Genomic DNA, 12,958 nt, shown 5'->3' with positions numbered 1-12,958 from the left:
GTCACTACCTCTTGTACCGATAGGAGGGGAGGGAGTGGTTCGAATTTAGACTACCTCATGTTGTGCAAACCGCAGCATATCCAGTGTAGAATCGACCAACATCTTGTTCCATCTATAAAAACAAAAAACTAAAAATATACATTAGATCATTCTTAGAACTTTAACTCTGACCATAATATAGCTAGTGATCATCTATACTTCACATGTCTGTAAATACTAAATAAATAAACAAACAAACATATAATACAAGACTTTCCTATTTCAGTGAACAGATATGCCTCATAGTACTAAAAAAAAGCCAGCTTCAAAACCTATCTAATATGCCTGCTGCACCCTCTACTGTTGGAGAATATAATTAATACCTTCGTCCCCCCTTGTTTAGTTGTTTATTTACCAATGTAACAAAATTCTGAGTTTTTTATGCTGGTATTCCCTAAAAGAAAAAATAAGACAGCAATTAATAAATTAGCTACATACTAGAAACTAAACTTGGACAAACACTGAAAATAACATATATCTTACAACAATATACATTGCTGGGGAATTTTAAACCCTTACGATAAACAACACAGAAACTAATTTGCCTGTCTCATGAAATCTAATTTTCCCTACAAAATTAATTGAATCATTCAGGTACAAGCAGGAAACTAAAAATTCTTATCTCTTAGTAGAAGCCAGAGAGAGAGAAGGAAAAAAACCCTCATCTTTTGTTATAACAAAGACGTAGCCGTGAAAACATCTCACGCTCTACAACACACACATCTCCACATCTCCATTAGATACATTATATATTTTTCTCTTTTTTTCTTTCTACAAATGGATTTGATACCTTCTGACATTAGTAAGGGTAAGTCGTTTAAAAAAATTTTTTTTAGATTAAGTAGCACAATACAAAGATATGTATTTACCTGCCTCTATTCTATTGTATGATATAATGTTGCAAGAATTCTAAAATACCAATTATTTTATGTGGACAATTACCTCTTTCTATTTATCAATTCTTTAAAAATTTCACTTATTTATCTTTGACCTGCATTTATTGGATTGCTGAGTAAACAAATATACTGTTTTATACTTATTCAAATATATTAGTCATATATACTAGAGAACACACTTCCTCCCCTCTCCCCCCTAAAAAAGAAAAAAGTTTAGAGGGGATGGTTTAAGAGTCCAAAGAACCACTGAGAGAGGCGTGGCTGAAAAGGTGTACTGCCATCAGTGGGTGTAGCAAGATGGCCACCACAGGAAATTCCAGGTACCTGACTTCCAGGTGTACGTCCATATTAGTACTCCATGGGTGTAGTGGGAGGGGCAGAAGCTACGGACGGAGCCAGGGGTGTTACTTGTAATGACTGTAAACTGGTTTGCATTACAACATACAAAGGAGAGGTTTGTTTAGTACCAGATATAATGACTTCTAAAGGAGAACAATGAGGCACAGCTAGAGAAAAACATTAGTAATTCTACAAACAGCAACAGACAGTGAATGGGGTCTTTGTTCTTCATTATAAACTCACTGGAGATTAATATGGACTTCCGTACATGGGTTGCAGCCTGCCATCTGATGATAGCCCAACTACTTTACACAATTCCTTACAATCCTTTGTATACTTTTCTCGCTCTTTTTTTTCTTCAACTAGGACGATAGCGTTCTCAGCTCCTACCAAAAAAACACATTTCTTTTTAAACAGAGTATGCATAGTGCTCTGATTGGACCGGCCGGTTCCAACTGGAATTCTTTCCCGCCTCGTTATGAAGACCTACCCCCTCATAACAGTGGCTCGCGTCTATTACTAAAACGCAGGGGAATATGCTAATTCCAACATTTTACCTGAACCCTTCCCTCCTTGCCTACTATCTATTCAATATTTAATATTCAATATTTAATAAGCAGTGAATGTGTCATCTGCAACACAGGAATATCGCTAGTTCCCATACTTCTGTCCAAAAAACCCCCACAAACTTAATTGGAAATACTGAAAACGCATAACCAGCTAGTTTCTGTTTCAAATTCCAAAATAGCCCTCTCTGTCTCCCTCCTTCTTGCTTCCAATGTAAAGACTACAGGAGTGGGGGATTGCTAACCCCCCTTCCTCTTTCTCGCTCCAAGCAACCGTGTGGCTGGGCTGTCTTGACCCCCCTTCCTGCTGCCCTCTCAGTGAAAGAAAGACTGCAGGCATGTCGCTGCGTAATTTCCAGATCCCTGCTCTGTCCATGTTTAAGCAGCCACTGGGCGTATGACCAGGGCCGTATTTGCCACTAGGCACCCGTGGTCCCGTGCCTGGGGCGGCATGTTGCGGGGGGCGGCACTTTCTGGCAGCAAAAAAAAAAATTATATTTTTTTTACATCCCCCCGCCGCTCCCTCCGTTACACAGTTTAGTGAATCCGCTGTGTTCTCGGGGGGGGGGGGGTGAGAGGGAGGAGAGGCGCACTTCTGTCTATTCAAATACACGGCGGGCGCCAGGCATAGTGAGCTGATTGACCCCGGCAGTTCTAGCGCCTGCACTTCCGGGGTCAGAGGAGCGCGGGCGCGCCAATCAGCTCACTGCCCCGTGCTGCAGCATCCAATGCTGCAGACGACACGCCGCGGAGGAGGACATGACTGAAGCTGGAGCCAGCCAGAAGAGGATAATCACCAGAGCAGTGCAGCGTGCACCGGAGCATGTATGCGCTAAGGCAGAGCCTAGAATGTATGGGCACCTTACAGGTTAGTTGGTGATCGTTGCGATGCCTCTTTTTGTCCACTATAATCATGCAAGGGGAGGCTGGGGGGAGAGAGGCTGAGGCTGGGGGAGGCTGAGAAAAGAGAGGCCGGGGGGAGGCTGGGAAGAGAGAGGCTGAGGCTGGGGGGAGGCTGGGAAGAGAGAGGCTGGGGGGAGGCTGGGAAGAGGCTGGGAAGAGAGAGTGGCTAGGGGGAGGCTGGGAAGAGAGAGAGAGGCTGGGGGGAGGCTGGGAAGAGAGAGAGAGGCTGGGGGAGGCTGGGAAGAGAGAGAGGCTGGGAGGAGAGAGAGGCTGGGAAGAGAGAGAGAGAGGCTGGGGGGAGGCTGGGAAGAGAGAGGCTGGGGGAGGCTGGGAAGAGAGAGAGAGGCTGGGGGAGGCTGGGAAGAGAGAGAGAGGCTGGGGGGAGGCTGGGAAGAGAGAGAGAGAGGCTGGGGGAGGCTGGGAAGAGAGAGAGAGAGGCTGGGGGAGGCTGGGAAGAGAGAGAGGCTGGGGGGAGGCTGGGAAGAGAGAGAGAGGCTGGGGGGAGGCTGGGAAGAGAGAGAGGCTGGGGGAAGGCTGAGAAGAGAGAGAGAGGCTGGAGGGAGGCTGGGAAGAGAGAGATAGGCTGGGGGGGGCTGGGAAGAGAGAGAGAGAGGGGCTGGGGGAGGCTGGGAAGAGAGAGAGAGGGGGGCTGGGAAGAGAGAGAGTCTGAGGCTGGGGGGAGGTTGGGAAGAGAGAGAGGCTGAGGCTGGAGGGAGAGAGAGGCTGAGGCTGGGGGTAGGCTGGGGGGAGAGAGGCTGAGGCTGGGGGGAGAGAGAGGCTGATGCTGGGGATAGGCTGAGGGGCAGAGAGGCTGAGGCTGGGGGGAGAGAGGCTGATGCTGGGGGAGGCTGGGCGGAGAGAGGCTGCTGCTGGGGGAGTGGGAGAGAGGGGCTAATGCTAGAGACAGGGGACAAGGGTTGAGGGATAGTGCAATGACAAAATCGATGGGGTGAGTGTAAGGACTCAGAATAAGAGGGGGGCAGCATTGGGAGCTCATTATGGAGAAGAGGCAGCATGTGTGGGCTCAGTATGGAGTGGAGCAATGTAGGGGAGTCAATATCAAGAGTGGGGTAGTGTGTGTGGGGGGGTGTCTCAGCATAAGCGCTAGTGTGGTGGTCTTAATATGATGAGTGGGGCAGCATGGAGGTGTCATTATGGAAAAGAGGAAGGCAGCATTGGGAGCTCATGGAGAGGGGCAGCATGCATGGGACACTGTGAGGAGGAGGCAGCATGCATGGGACATTGTGAGGAGGGGGCAGCATGCATAGGACACTGTGAGGAGGGGGCAGTATGCATGGGACATTGTGAGGAGGGGGCAGCGTGTATGGGAGAATGTGAGGAGGGGGCAGCATGCATGGGACATTATGAGGAGGGGGCAGCATGCATGGGACATTGTGAGAAGGGGGCGGCATACATGGGACATTGTGAGGAGGGGACAGCATGCATGGGACATTGTGAGAAGGGGGCAGCATGCATGGGACATTGTGAGGAGGGGGCAGCATGCATGGAACACTGTGAGGAGGGGGCAGCATGCATAGGACACTGTGAGGAGTGGGCAGCATGCATGGGACACTATGAGGAGGTGGCAGCATGCATGGGACATTGTGAGGAGGGGGCAGCATGAATGGGACATTGTGAGGAGGGGGCAGCATGCATGGGAGATTGTGAGGAGGGGGCAGCATGCATGGGACATTGTGAGGAGGAGGCAGCATGCATGGGACATTGTGAGGAGGGGGCAGCATGCATGGGACATTGTGAGGAGGGGGCAGCATGCATGTAACATTGTGAGGAGGGGGCAGCATGCATGGGACATTGTGAGGCGGGGGCAGCATGCATGGGACATTGTGAGGCGGGGGCAGCATGCATGGGACATTGTGAGGAGGGGGCAGCATGCATGGGACATTGTGAGGAGGGGGCAGCATGCATGGGACATTGTGAGGCGGGGCAGCATGCATGGGATACTGTGAGGAGGGGGCAGCATGCATGGAACACTGTGAGGAGGGTGAAGCATGCATGGGACATTGTGAGGAGGGGGCAGCATGATGTGAGGACAATGTGCAGATCATATTTCATAATCGAGGAAGTTGTGGTGGGTATACAGTAATTTATAAGTGAGGGCAGTGTGGTGTTTTAGTTTATTAGGGGCAGTGTCAGTCACAGTATATAAGTGGGGACGGTGTGGTGGGAATATTTTATACTCATGCTATGTTTTGATGTGCCTGTGGTGATCCCTATTGGAGGGGGTTAGTGCCCTTCATTTCTCATTGATACTTTTTAAAGTGTTTCACAGAGTAGATTTGCCTTAAACAGATGTTGTGTGCGAAAACTCATAGTTTTACGTTGTCACTGAGGGGCGCGACCACTTAAAGTGCCTAGGGCAGCATGAAGGAAAAATACAGCCCTGCGTATGACCCCCCCTCTCTTCCTCTTCCCTCTCAGTGAAAGAATGCAGGGACAGACAATTAACTCTTTGAGAACTAAATCAGAGCGAAGAATTTACAAGCTTTCCGTGGAGCTGAAAGCTCCCAATTTCTGCCTCACTTACAGCAACTCAAGAATACAGACAGTCAGATCTGTTAACCCTACGGAACCAGAACTTATGGGCCTGGGTTCTTGTCTTTGTTCTAGACTACCGGCGAAGGATACAGGCCCGCCAAGGGTCACCAGCGTCAATATCCCTCTCAGATCAGAGATCAAACTTTTCGCCGAAGACCACCGATTCACAGGACACATCACATACAATGTATATGACACTCACCTGTGATTTTGAGAGTGATCAATTCTCATTGTCGGGGGCCCCCGGGTACTGGGAAATGGTCTCCTGGATCTGAGAGAGAGATTCGGCCAATCCTTCTTACGGTAATCTCAGCAGTGCCTCCACTGTTAAGGACGTGACTCAACCGGTCACTCTTTGGATCTGACTGCTCTTTCAAATTATAATGTCATGAGTGCACGCGAGAAAGAACAATAATAGACACTATATCGGTTATGGACCTTCTCCATGACAGACCCTGAGGGAACTGAACTTTATTCTTAGACAAAGCCCCTAGGCCGAGAAGTAAAGGGGTGTGAACAAAAGTTTTAGTCCAATCAAGTATCGTAGGTCGGGGCTTCAAGACGTATAGAAATCTGCATATCCTCTTCTTGATTGGACAGTCCAAGCTTTAGGAATTCTCTTTGTTCATCATCCCGGGTGTAGACAGGATATGGCAGCCATCTTCAAATTACATATACTGATATATACTGTGTTAAGGAACAAAGACATGCATAAATATGTGTGTTAGTTTACATCTACTTATCTATATACCTGAGTCTATGAAATGGCTGAATTAAGTATTTCTGGTTACTTAATTCTCATCCCCAACACAGGTAGTAGAGAAAAAAACAGTTATATGGTGTAGCTAGTAAACTAGGAAATTTATGTTTTACCTCCTTTTTCAATTTCTCAGCATTCTCTTTAAAAAGGGAAATTATCCTCAGAGCTCACTGTGCTGAGATGAGTAGAGCTGCAGAACGCTCACTAAGGAGACTGGAGCATTGGGGAAACAACAGAAGGTGAGTATTTTTTCTTAATGAGTACACATTTGACCATAATACTATACTAATGATTATGGAGTGTGCATTCTTTTATACAGTGGGCTATGGGGGTGCATTATTCGAAATGGTGGACTATGAGATGTGCATTATACTACAGTATATGGATGACTATGGGATGTGCATTATTTTATATGGAAGACTATGAGGGGTATATTATTTTATATGGAGGACTATGAGGGGTGCATTATTTTATATGGAGGACTATGAGAGGTGCATTATTCTATATAGAGAACTATGGGGTGTTTATTATACTATATGCGGGGCATTCTACTGTATGTGTGGCGCCCCTGACCTGGTCAGTTACCCCTCAGTACTGCACCCATGCTGGGACAGTACTTCCAGGTAATCCTAAGGGCCAGAATGAGGTGTGTACACACAGACACATAGCAACTAGTTCTCCCACACCAGTAGATGGGACCCTTGGATAGTCTCCGGAGGGGGATAGCCTTCAAATCTTATCAAAGGGGGAAGCGGAGGGGCTGGGAGCTAGAGTGCAGAGGCTGTCAGGAAAGAAGGAGAGCCAGTCTGGTAGTGGTGCGCGGCGGTCGCGAGGGAGATACGCGCTGCCACTAGTCAGACCCTGCGCGAGTGTAGTGACAGTTGGCGGGGGAGAACAGTCACTGAGGGAAACAGAGAGAAGGTGCTCCTGGTGACTAGGCACATACGGGGAACAGGTCCCTAGAGCAGACCCCAGTTTAACGACCTGCTAAACCTGCCGGTGAGGGGAACTACAAGTACCTCACCAACCTGACAGAGTCCGAACCTCAGCAGAAACGCAGGGACCCATAAGGAGACAGAGCCTGAAGCCATCTCACTTGGTCTATGCTGCCGGCAAACGGGCCAAACACAGGGGAGAAAAAGCAGTTGCGACTCCCTGGATAGACCCCCAAGGTACTCCAAGTCAGGGGGTTATCCGAACAAAGAAGTGCTAGGAAGGTGAGCTAACAGTTACCCTCAGACTGGCCTGAAGGAGACCTGGTTCTACCTGGTTCATCGCTGCATCGCCCGGGTGAGCTCAGAGCAACATCTGAAAGTGAGTAAAAACCAGTTGAAAGACTTTCGGACTCAGTCTCTGTTATTTTGGAACCAGATACCTTGATCACCCGAGCCCCTGGGGCCTGCCTCACTCACGGGAGGCTACACCACCTGGCTGTAGACCCCATCAGCCCCAGAATCTCATAAAACCTGCAGCGGCGGTCATTAACCTTACTGACCATTAGCCGTGAGTGGCGTCACGATATATACAAAAAACTGACATACCTGTTGCCAGACTGTACAAGACCTGTGGCATCCCTGAACAGGATCAGCACCCCTGGGGCGTCACATATGGAAAGCTATGTGGAGGCATTTCTAATATTTGGAGGGCTATGTGGGAGCCTTTATACACTATGGAGGGCTATTTGAGGGCCACTATACTGTATGCAAGAAATGATACCTTGTGCAAGTTTGTGTGGGGTCCATCATACTGTGTGGAGGCCTGTGTGGTGGCCATTGTACTGTTTGGAGGGCTAGTGGGGACCATTATACACTGTGAAGAGGTGTGGGGGCTATTATACTGTATGTAATTCCATTATACTGTATTGAGGGCTGTGTGAGGGTCACAATTGGGGATCCTACTGTGTTGTGGTGACCACCATACTTTGCCGAGGTAGTTGAGAGTGGGTACAGTAGGATCGTAGGATCATCATACTGTGTAGGACTTCACTGTGGGATTATTATACAGTGTTTATGTAGCATTTTTGTTGGAATCATACTGTATGAGTGTAATGAAATGGGAATCTAGTGGCTTAAATATGAGGAAAATCACTTTGTAAGGGCTGCGAAGTTGTGAGATATGCTCTTCTGCGATCGAACCGAAAATTAATTATTTTATTTGGAGGGTGGGGTTGGGGGGGGGGGCCCAATAAAAAAACTTCTGGGGCCCCATGATTTCTATGTATGCCCCTGGCGGTGTCTCTTGCAAGTACTATTTTTCTTTTTAGAAGTTGAGTTCTCATCTCTTCCTCTGGAGGACTTCAGACTTTACACACAGGTTAAGGGAGCAATCATTAGGAAGCAGATGGAGACAGCTAATACATAAACTAAGTAAATCCTTTTAGGGGAGAAGAGAGGTTAAGTAAAAAGTTTAGTTTCAGCAACAATACATTCAAAATAGACAACGGAAGGACAGCCATCAGGCAAGGGTTGGTTATTTGACATAATACCTGCGTTTTTCAGTTCTTTTACAACTACCTTTGCTGGAATGGCTTGACTTCTAGGCACTCTGAGAAAACTGCAGGCGTGCCTGGGCCAGAATACTACTGAGCAGAGGTGCAAGTGGTGCTCAGGAAGAACATCATGTCTCTAGACATAAATGTGATGAACAAAGTGCATGCATTCATAGGCAAAAGCAGAAACATAGGCATGCTCATCATAGTCATGTGTTTGGACCTGTAGCTCCAGCCTCCTTCAAGGTGTCCAGTGTATAAGCACTTCTCAGAATCATCCATGGGGAACCAAAAGGATAACTAGGGAACACACTCCCCATTCATGCATCTGAATTGGTAAAGCCTTGGCTTAAAATTAGTATAATAGGCAATAAAACCACATAGGAACATAATAAAAGTTAGCAGAAACAAGGACAAATAATAACACAATGGTATCTGGCTTGGTAAGTATTTATATTACCTCTAATTAATAATGTTAATTCTATATCATAGGTAGGCTGGTCCTAGATATTATCTAGTAGATAAGAATTCAGGATCTAGCATACTCTTCAGTGCTGTTCAAGGCAAAATAGATGGGAAAGTTAAAGTTATTGTTTTGAATTTTTAAAACGATTATTAAAATCCCTTAATACACAGTCACATTGTTCGGCAAACTCACACCCCCTCACCTTGGTCTTCAATCCCAAAGTCACAATGGAGCCTTCCTTACCTAATATATTCGTTTACACTTTTTTTTTCATATTGATAGGCGAATGGCTTTGAGAAAACTCATCAGCTTAGCACACATGGTCCCTATTGATTTTTTTTAAGGTTGCGATAAGTGAACAGCTTTTTTTTGTGTTTTATGTTTTTACCTTTTGTTTCTTTCCTTTGTGAATATTTATTTACAGCTATGTTTGGTAACAACCAAATTTTCCATGCTAGCAATAATTCTATAGCAGAATGATTTCTAGGTTTACCTATACTACATATATTATATATAAGGCGCTACAGCTGCTTAATATAAAAATGCATGTTCACAAATCTGTTATTATGTTTTCCCCTTTTAAAGGAGTCTACTAAAAATGATGAAATAAAGGAAGAAATCCTGGAATTTCCTGAACCGATCATCATTCAAGAAATTGAAGGACCTCCGGCTGATGGCGATGACATAAAGTCATGCGGTGGTGTTGCGTCTTTATATGAGGAATAAATTATTGTTTCTTAAAAGAATCTATCTCACCCTGACGGCAGATAATTTATCAGTCAAATTTGAAAGCCTCATTATAGTTTGTTACTCATTGGGAAATAAGAATAACACTTTAAAGGGATTGTCTTATACATGAAATGTCCTGTGTAAAGATCTATTTTTAAATCTTAACTAATTTCGTAATTTACTTCTTGATTTGAAAATTACTTACTCTTCTCTAATCCCTATATCTGCTTTCTTACTTTTCTACCTGTGATATTCTGTTATATTCTTATTTATTCTTCCTGTGACTTATTATATTCTTCCTGTGATATTCTGTGAAAGCTGGGACTCTAGAGAGAACGAGTTTTCACTGGTGATTCTCTAACATGATGTCATCTGCAGGATGACCCAGCAGTCACTCCGCTGCATCTTCAATCACCCCTCCCAAAATAGGACGTCATCAAGGGGCGGTGCTGGGGTCACTTACCTCCAGCTTTTTTTTTTACCACCACTCACTGATGACATCCTGAATCAATCACAGCAAAATAAACAAGGAGAAGAAACTGTAGCTCAACCCCTCATCTTCTGTTACCACCATCAAACGTATTGCCACCAAGTGGTAGCGATGATAGAAGCAGGGGCAGTGAACACAGTGCCACCCCTGATCCCCGATGACATCCTGTTTAAGGATGTGGGGTCATCAAAGCTGCAGGGAAGTGAACTCAGGGCCATCCTCCCGATGATATCATGTTTTAGAATCTACAGTGAATGATGGGACTCAATCAGAACATCACAGGAAGAAAAGTGAGAAAACAAATAGGAATTAGTTGCAGAAGGAGAGCAGTAAGGACTTTTCAAAGACAACAAATTACAAAAGTAGTTTGGGTTTAAAAATTGATTTTTAGACATATTTTCTGTATTGGACAATCCATTTAAGTCCAAGTTCATAAGTTACAGTTGTGGTCCATTTTTTTTTCTATCATTATCCAAGGTGGTTATACAGTATATCTGTGATTTAAATGCACTGAGATATCACCATATGAGCCCAGCCTAAGTGAGAACTGGTTAGTTAAAGTGGTAATCCAGGAATTTTTCTTTTACTATATGCCTACAAACTAACAGGCAGGGAGTTCCTAACAGAGGCACCTACCTGCCTGTTGTACCTACCTGGTGCCAACTGAAAACAGTCATGATTCAGCTGCTCTATGTCAACAAAGCAGCTCTTCTTCTGGGCTGCTGTGACGATGGGATGTGACTGCTGGTATCATGCTGATTGAAAGCTGGCTTCTTGTAGTTAGGCACGCTGGAGCCAGCTGTCAATCAACATAGTGTTGAGAGTCACATCTACATCAACAGCACAGAGAGTAAAAGCAAGAGCGTTCTGTGACTGCTCTGTGCCGTCAGACGTGCACAATAGGCAGTTAGCAATATGGTAAAGAAAATAAAAGTTTTGAATATCCTCTTTAATATTAGAAAGATAGGGTCCAATTCTTTATTTGCATTTATTTAAGTCATTTATTTTCTTGACTTGTGGTGTTTGATGATTTTTTTGCACCAAATTCATAAAAATGGCATGCGTGAATCATGAAAAGCCCCAACATTTTTGCCCCAACATTTTTGCTGCCTTCAACTGTTTTGCAACTGTAGATTAGCAAATAGCTCCGTACCCCCAAACAAAGTCTTTTGTGGTTAATGAATCTCATGGATCCCTACAATGAGCACCAACTCCACATTATATTACAAACAAGAAACAACATAATCGAAACGTACGTCGCTTCTTGAGGTCTTGCCACCAAGCTGCCACCCTTATGCTGCTACCACTGGTAGATATGTCATCACTATTCACACTAATTGAAGTGTGAATAGGTTCTGGATGGGTCACACTTTCTATGGGCACAGTCCCAGGGGGAACACTTGTAATATAACATGCCCCCCTGTTGTCATGCATTGATGTACTGATAAAGAGGTTATTGACCTGTATTGTTAACCCTGAAAGTGTTATATCTTCCATGGGCATATTTCCAGAGGGAATTACTTGTAATATATATGTCCCTCTACAGGTATTGAAGTACTGATATAAAAGGCTATTGAAATGTACTGTTAAACCTGACATTGATGCATAAACTTTGGAGCTTGGTCTTGTATACTTTTTACGTATTTTTTACTTGATTTTAATGGATGTTCACTTGCTGTCTTTAAATAAAATCTTGTACACTTTTTTGCACTATAAAACTCATTTGTCCTCTTGTTTGTAATGTTTTGCAACTGTTTAGAGGAAAAAAGTTGAGCGTTTTGTAAAATGTCTCAAAGAATGTGACTGTGAGTAAAGCTGTGCCAAATTTTGCAGCTTTTTAAAAAGTTGCATTTCATGAATGAGCCTAAAACATCTGAAGAAGCCACATTGATGTTAAAATCACAAAATTAACTGAACCACAAAATATATACTGTATTTTTCGGACTATAAGATGCACCAGACCATAAGACACACCCTGGTTTCAGAGGAGGAAAATAAGAAAATAAAATCTTAAGCAAAAAAGTTGGTCATGACACCTGTTATGGGGCGAGGATCTGCTGCTGACACTGTTATGAAGGTAATGTGCCCAAATTCTCTACTAAGGTACCCCATCCTGGTAATGATCCTCCTGCCTTGTATATGATCCCCATCCTTATATATATGTCCCTTATCCTGGTATAGCCCCCATCCTGATATATACCCCCATCCTGATAAATACCCCCATAAATACCCCTGTTGTCCTTAATAACTGCTGATGATAAATATAAGCCACCTGTGTGTAATCTAGTCTCCGTACAAATGCACCTGCTCAGTGATAGTCTCAGTGTTCTGTTTAAAGCACAGAGAGCATCATGAAGACCAAGGAACACAACAGGCAGGTCCGTGATATTGTTGTGGAGAGGTTTAAGGCCGGATTTGGTTACAAAAAGATTTCAACAACTTTAAACATCCCAAGAAGCACTGTGCAAGCGATCATATTGAAATGGAAGGAGTATCATACAACTGCAAATCTACCAAAACCCGGCTGTCCCTCAAAAATTTCATGTCAATAAAGGAGAAGACTGATCAGAGATGCAGCCAAGAGGCCCTTGATCACTCTAGATGAACTGAAGAGATCTACAGCTGAGGTGGGAGAGTCTGTCCATAGGACAACAATCAGTCGTACACTGCACAAATCTGGCCTTTATGGAAGAGTGGCAAGAAAAAAGCCATTTCCCAAAGATATC

At 44.7% G+C, this 12,958-nt stretch overlaps 1 protein-coding gene across 1 annotated transcript in view; it reads left to right on the top strand.

Annotated features, from left to right (window-relative positions):
• Positions 1–11,925, top strand: part of LOC142297178 (protocadherin Fat 4-like) — a 225,280-nt gene extending 213,355 nt beyond the window's left edge. The window contains exon 44 of the mRNA XM_075341447.1: positions 9,599–11,925. Within this exon, the coding sequence (XP_075197562.1) occupies positions 9,599–9,739 (141 nt within the window). The 3' untranslated portion in view covers positions 9,740–11,925. The remainder of the gene's footprint in view (positions 1–9,598) is intronic.
• Positions 11,926–12,958: the final 1,033 nt, after the last annotated feature.

The sequence above is a fragment of the Anomaloglossus baeobatrachus genome, chromosome 3, assembly GCF_048569485.1.
Source record: "Anomaloglossus baeobatrachus isolate aAnoBae1 chromosome 3, aAnoBae1.hap1, whole genome shotgun sequence".
NCBI classification, from domain to species: domain Eukaryota; kingdom Metazoa; phylum Chordata; class Amphibia; order Anura; family Aromobatidae; genus Anomaloglossus; species Anomaloglossus baeobatrachus.
The sequence above is the reverse complement of the archived record's forward strand: the minus strand, read 5'-3'. Positions and strand labels throughout refer to the sequence as shown.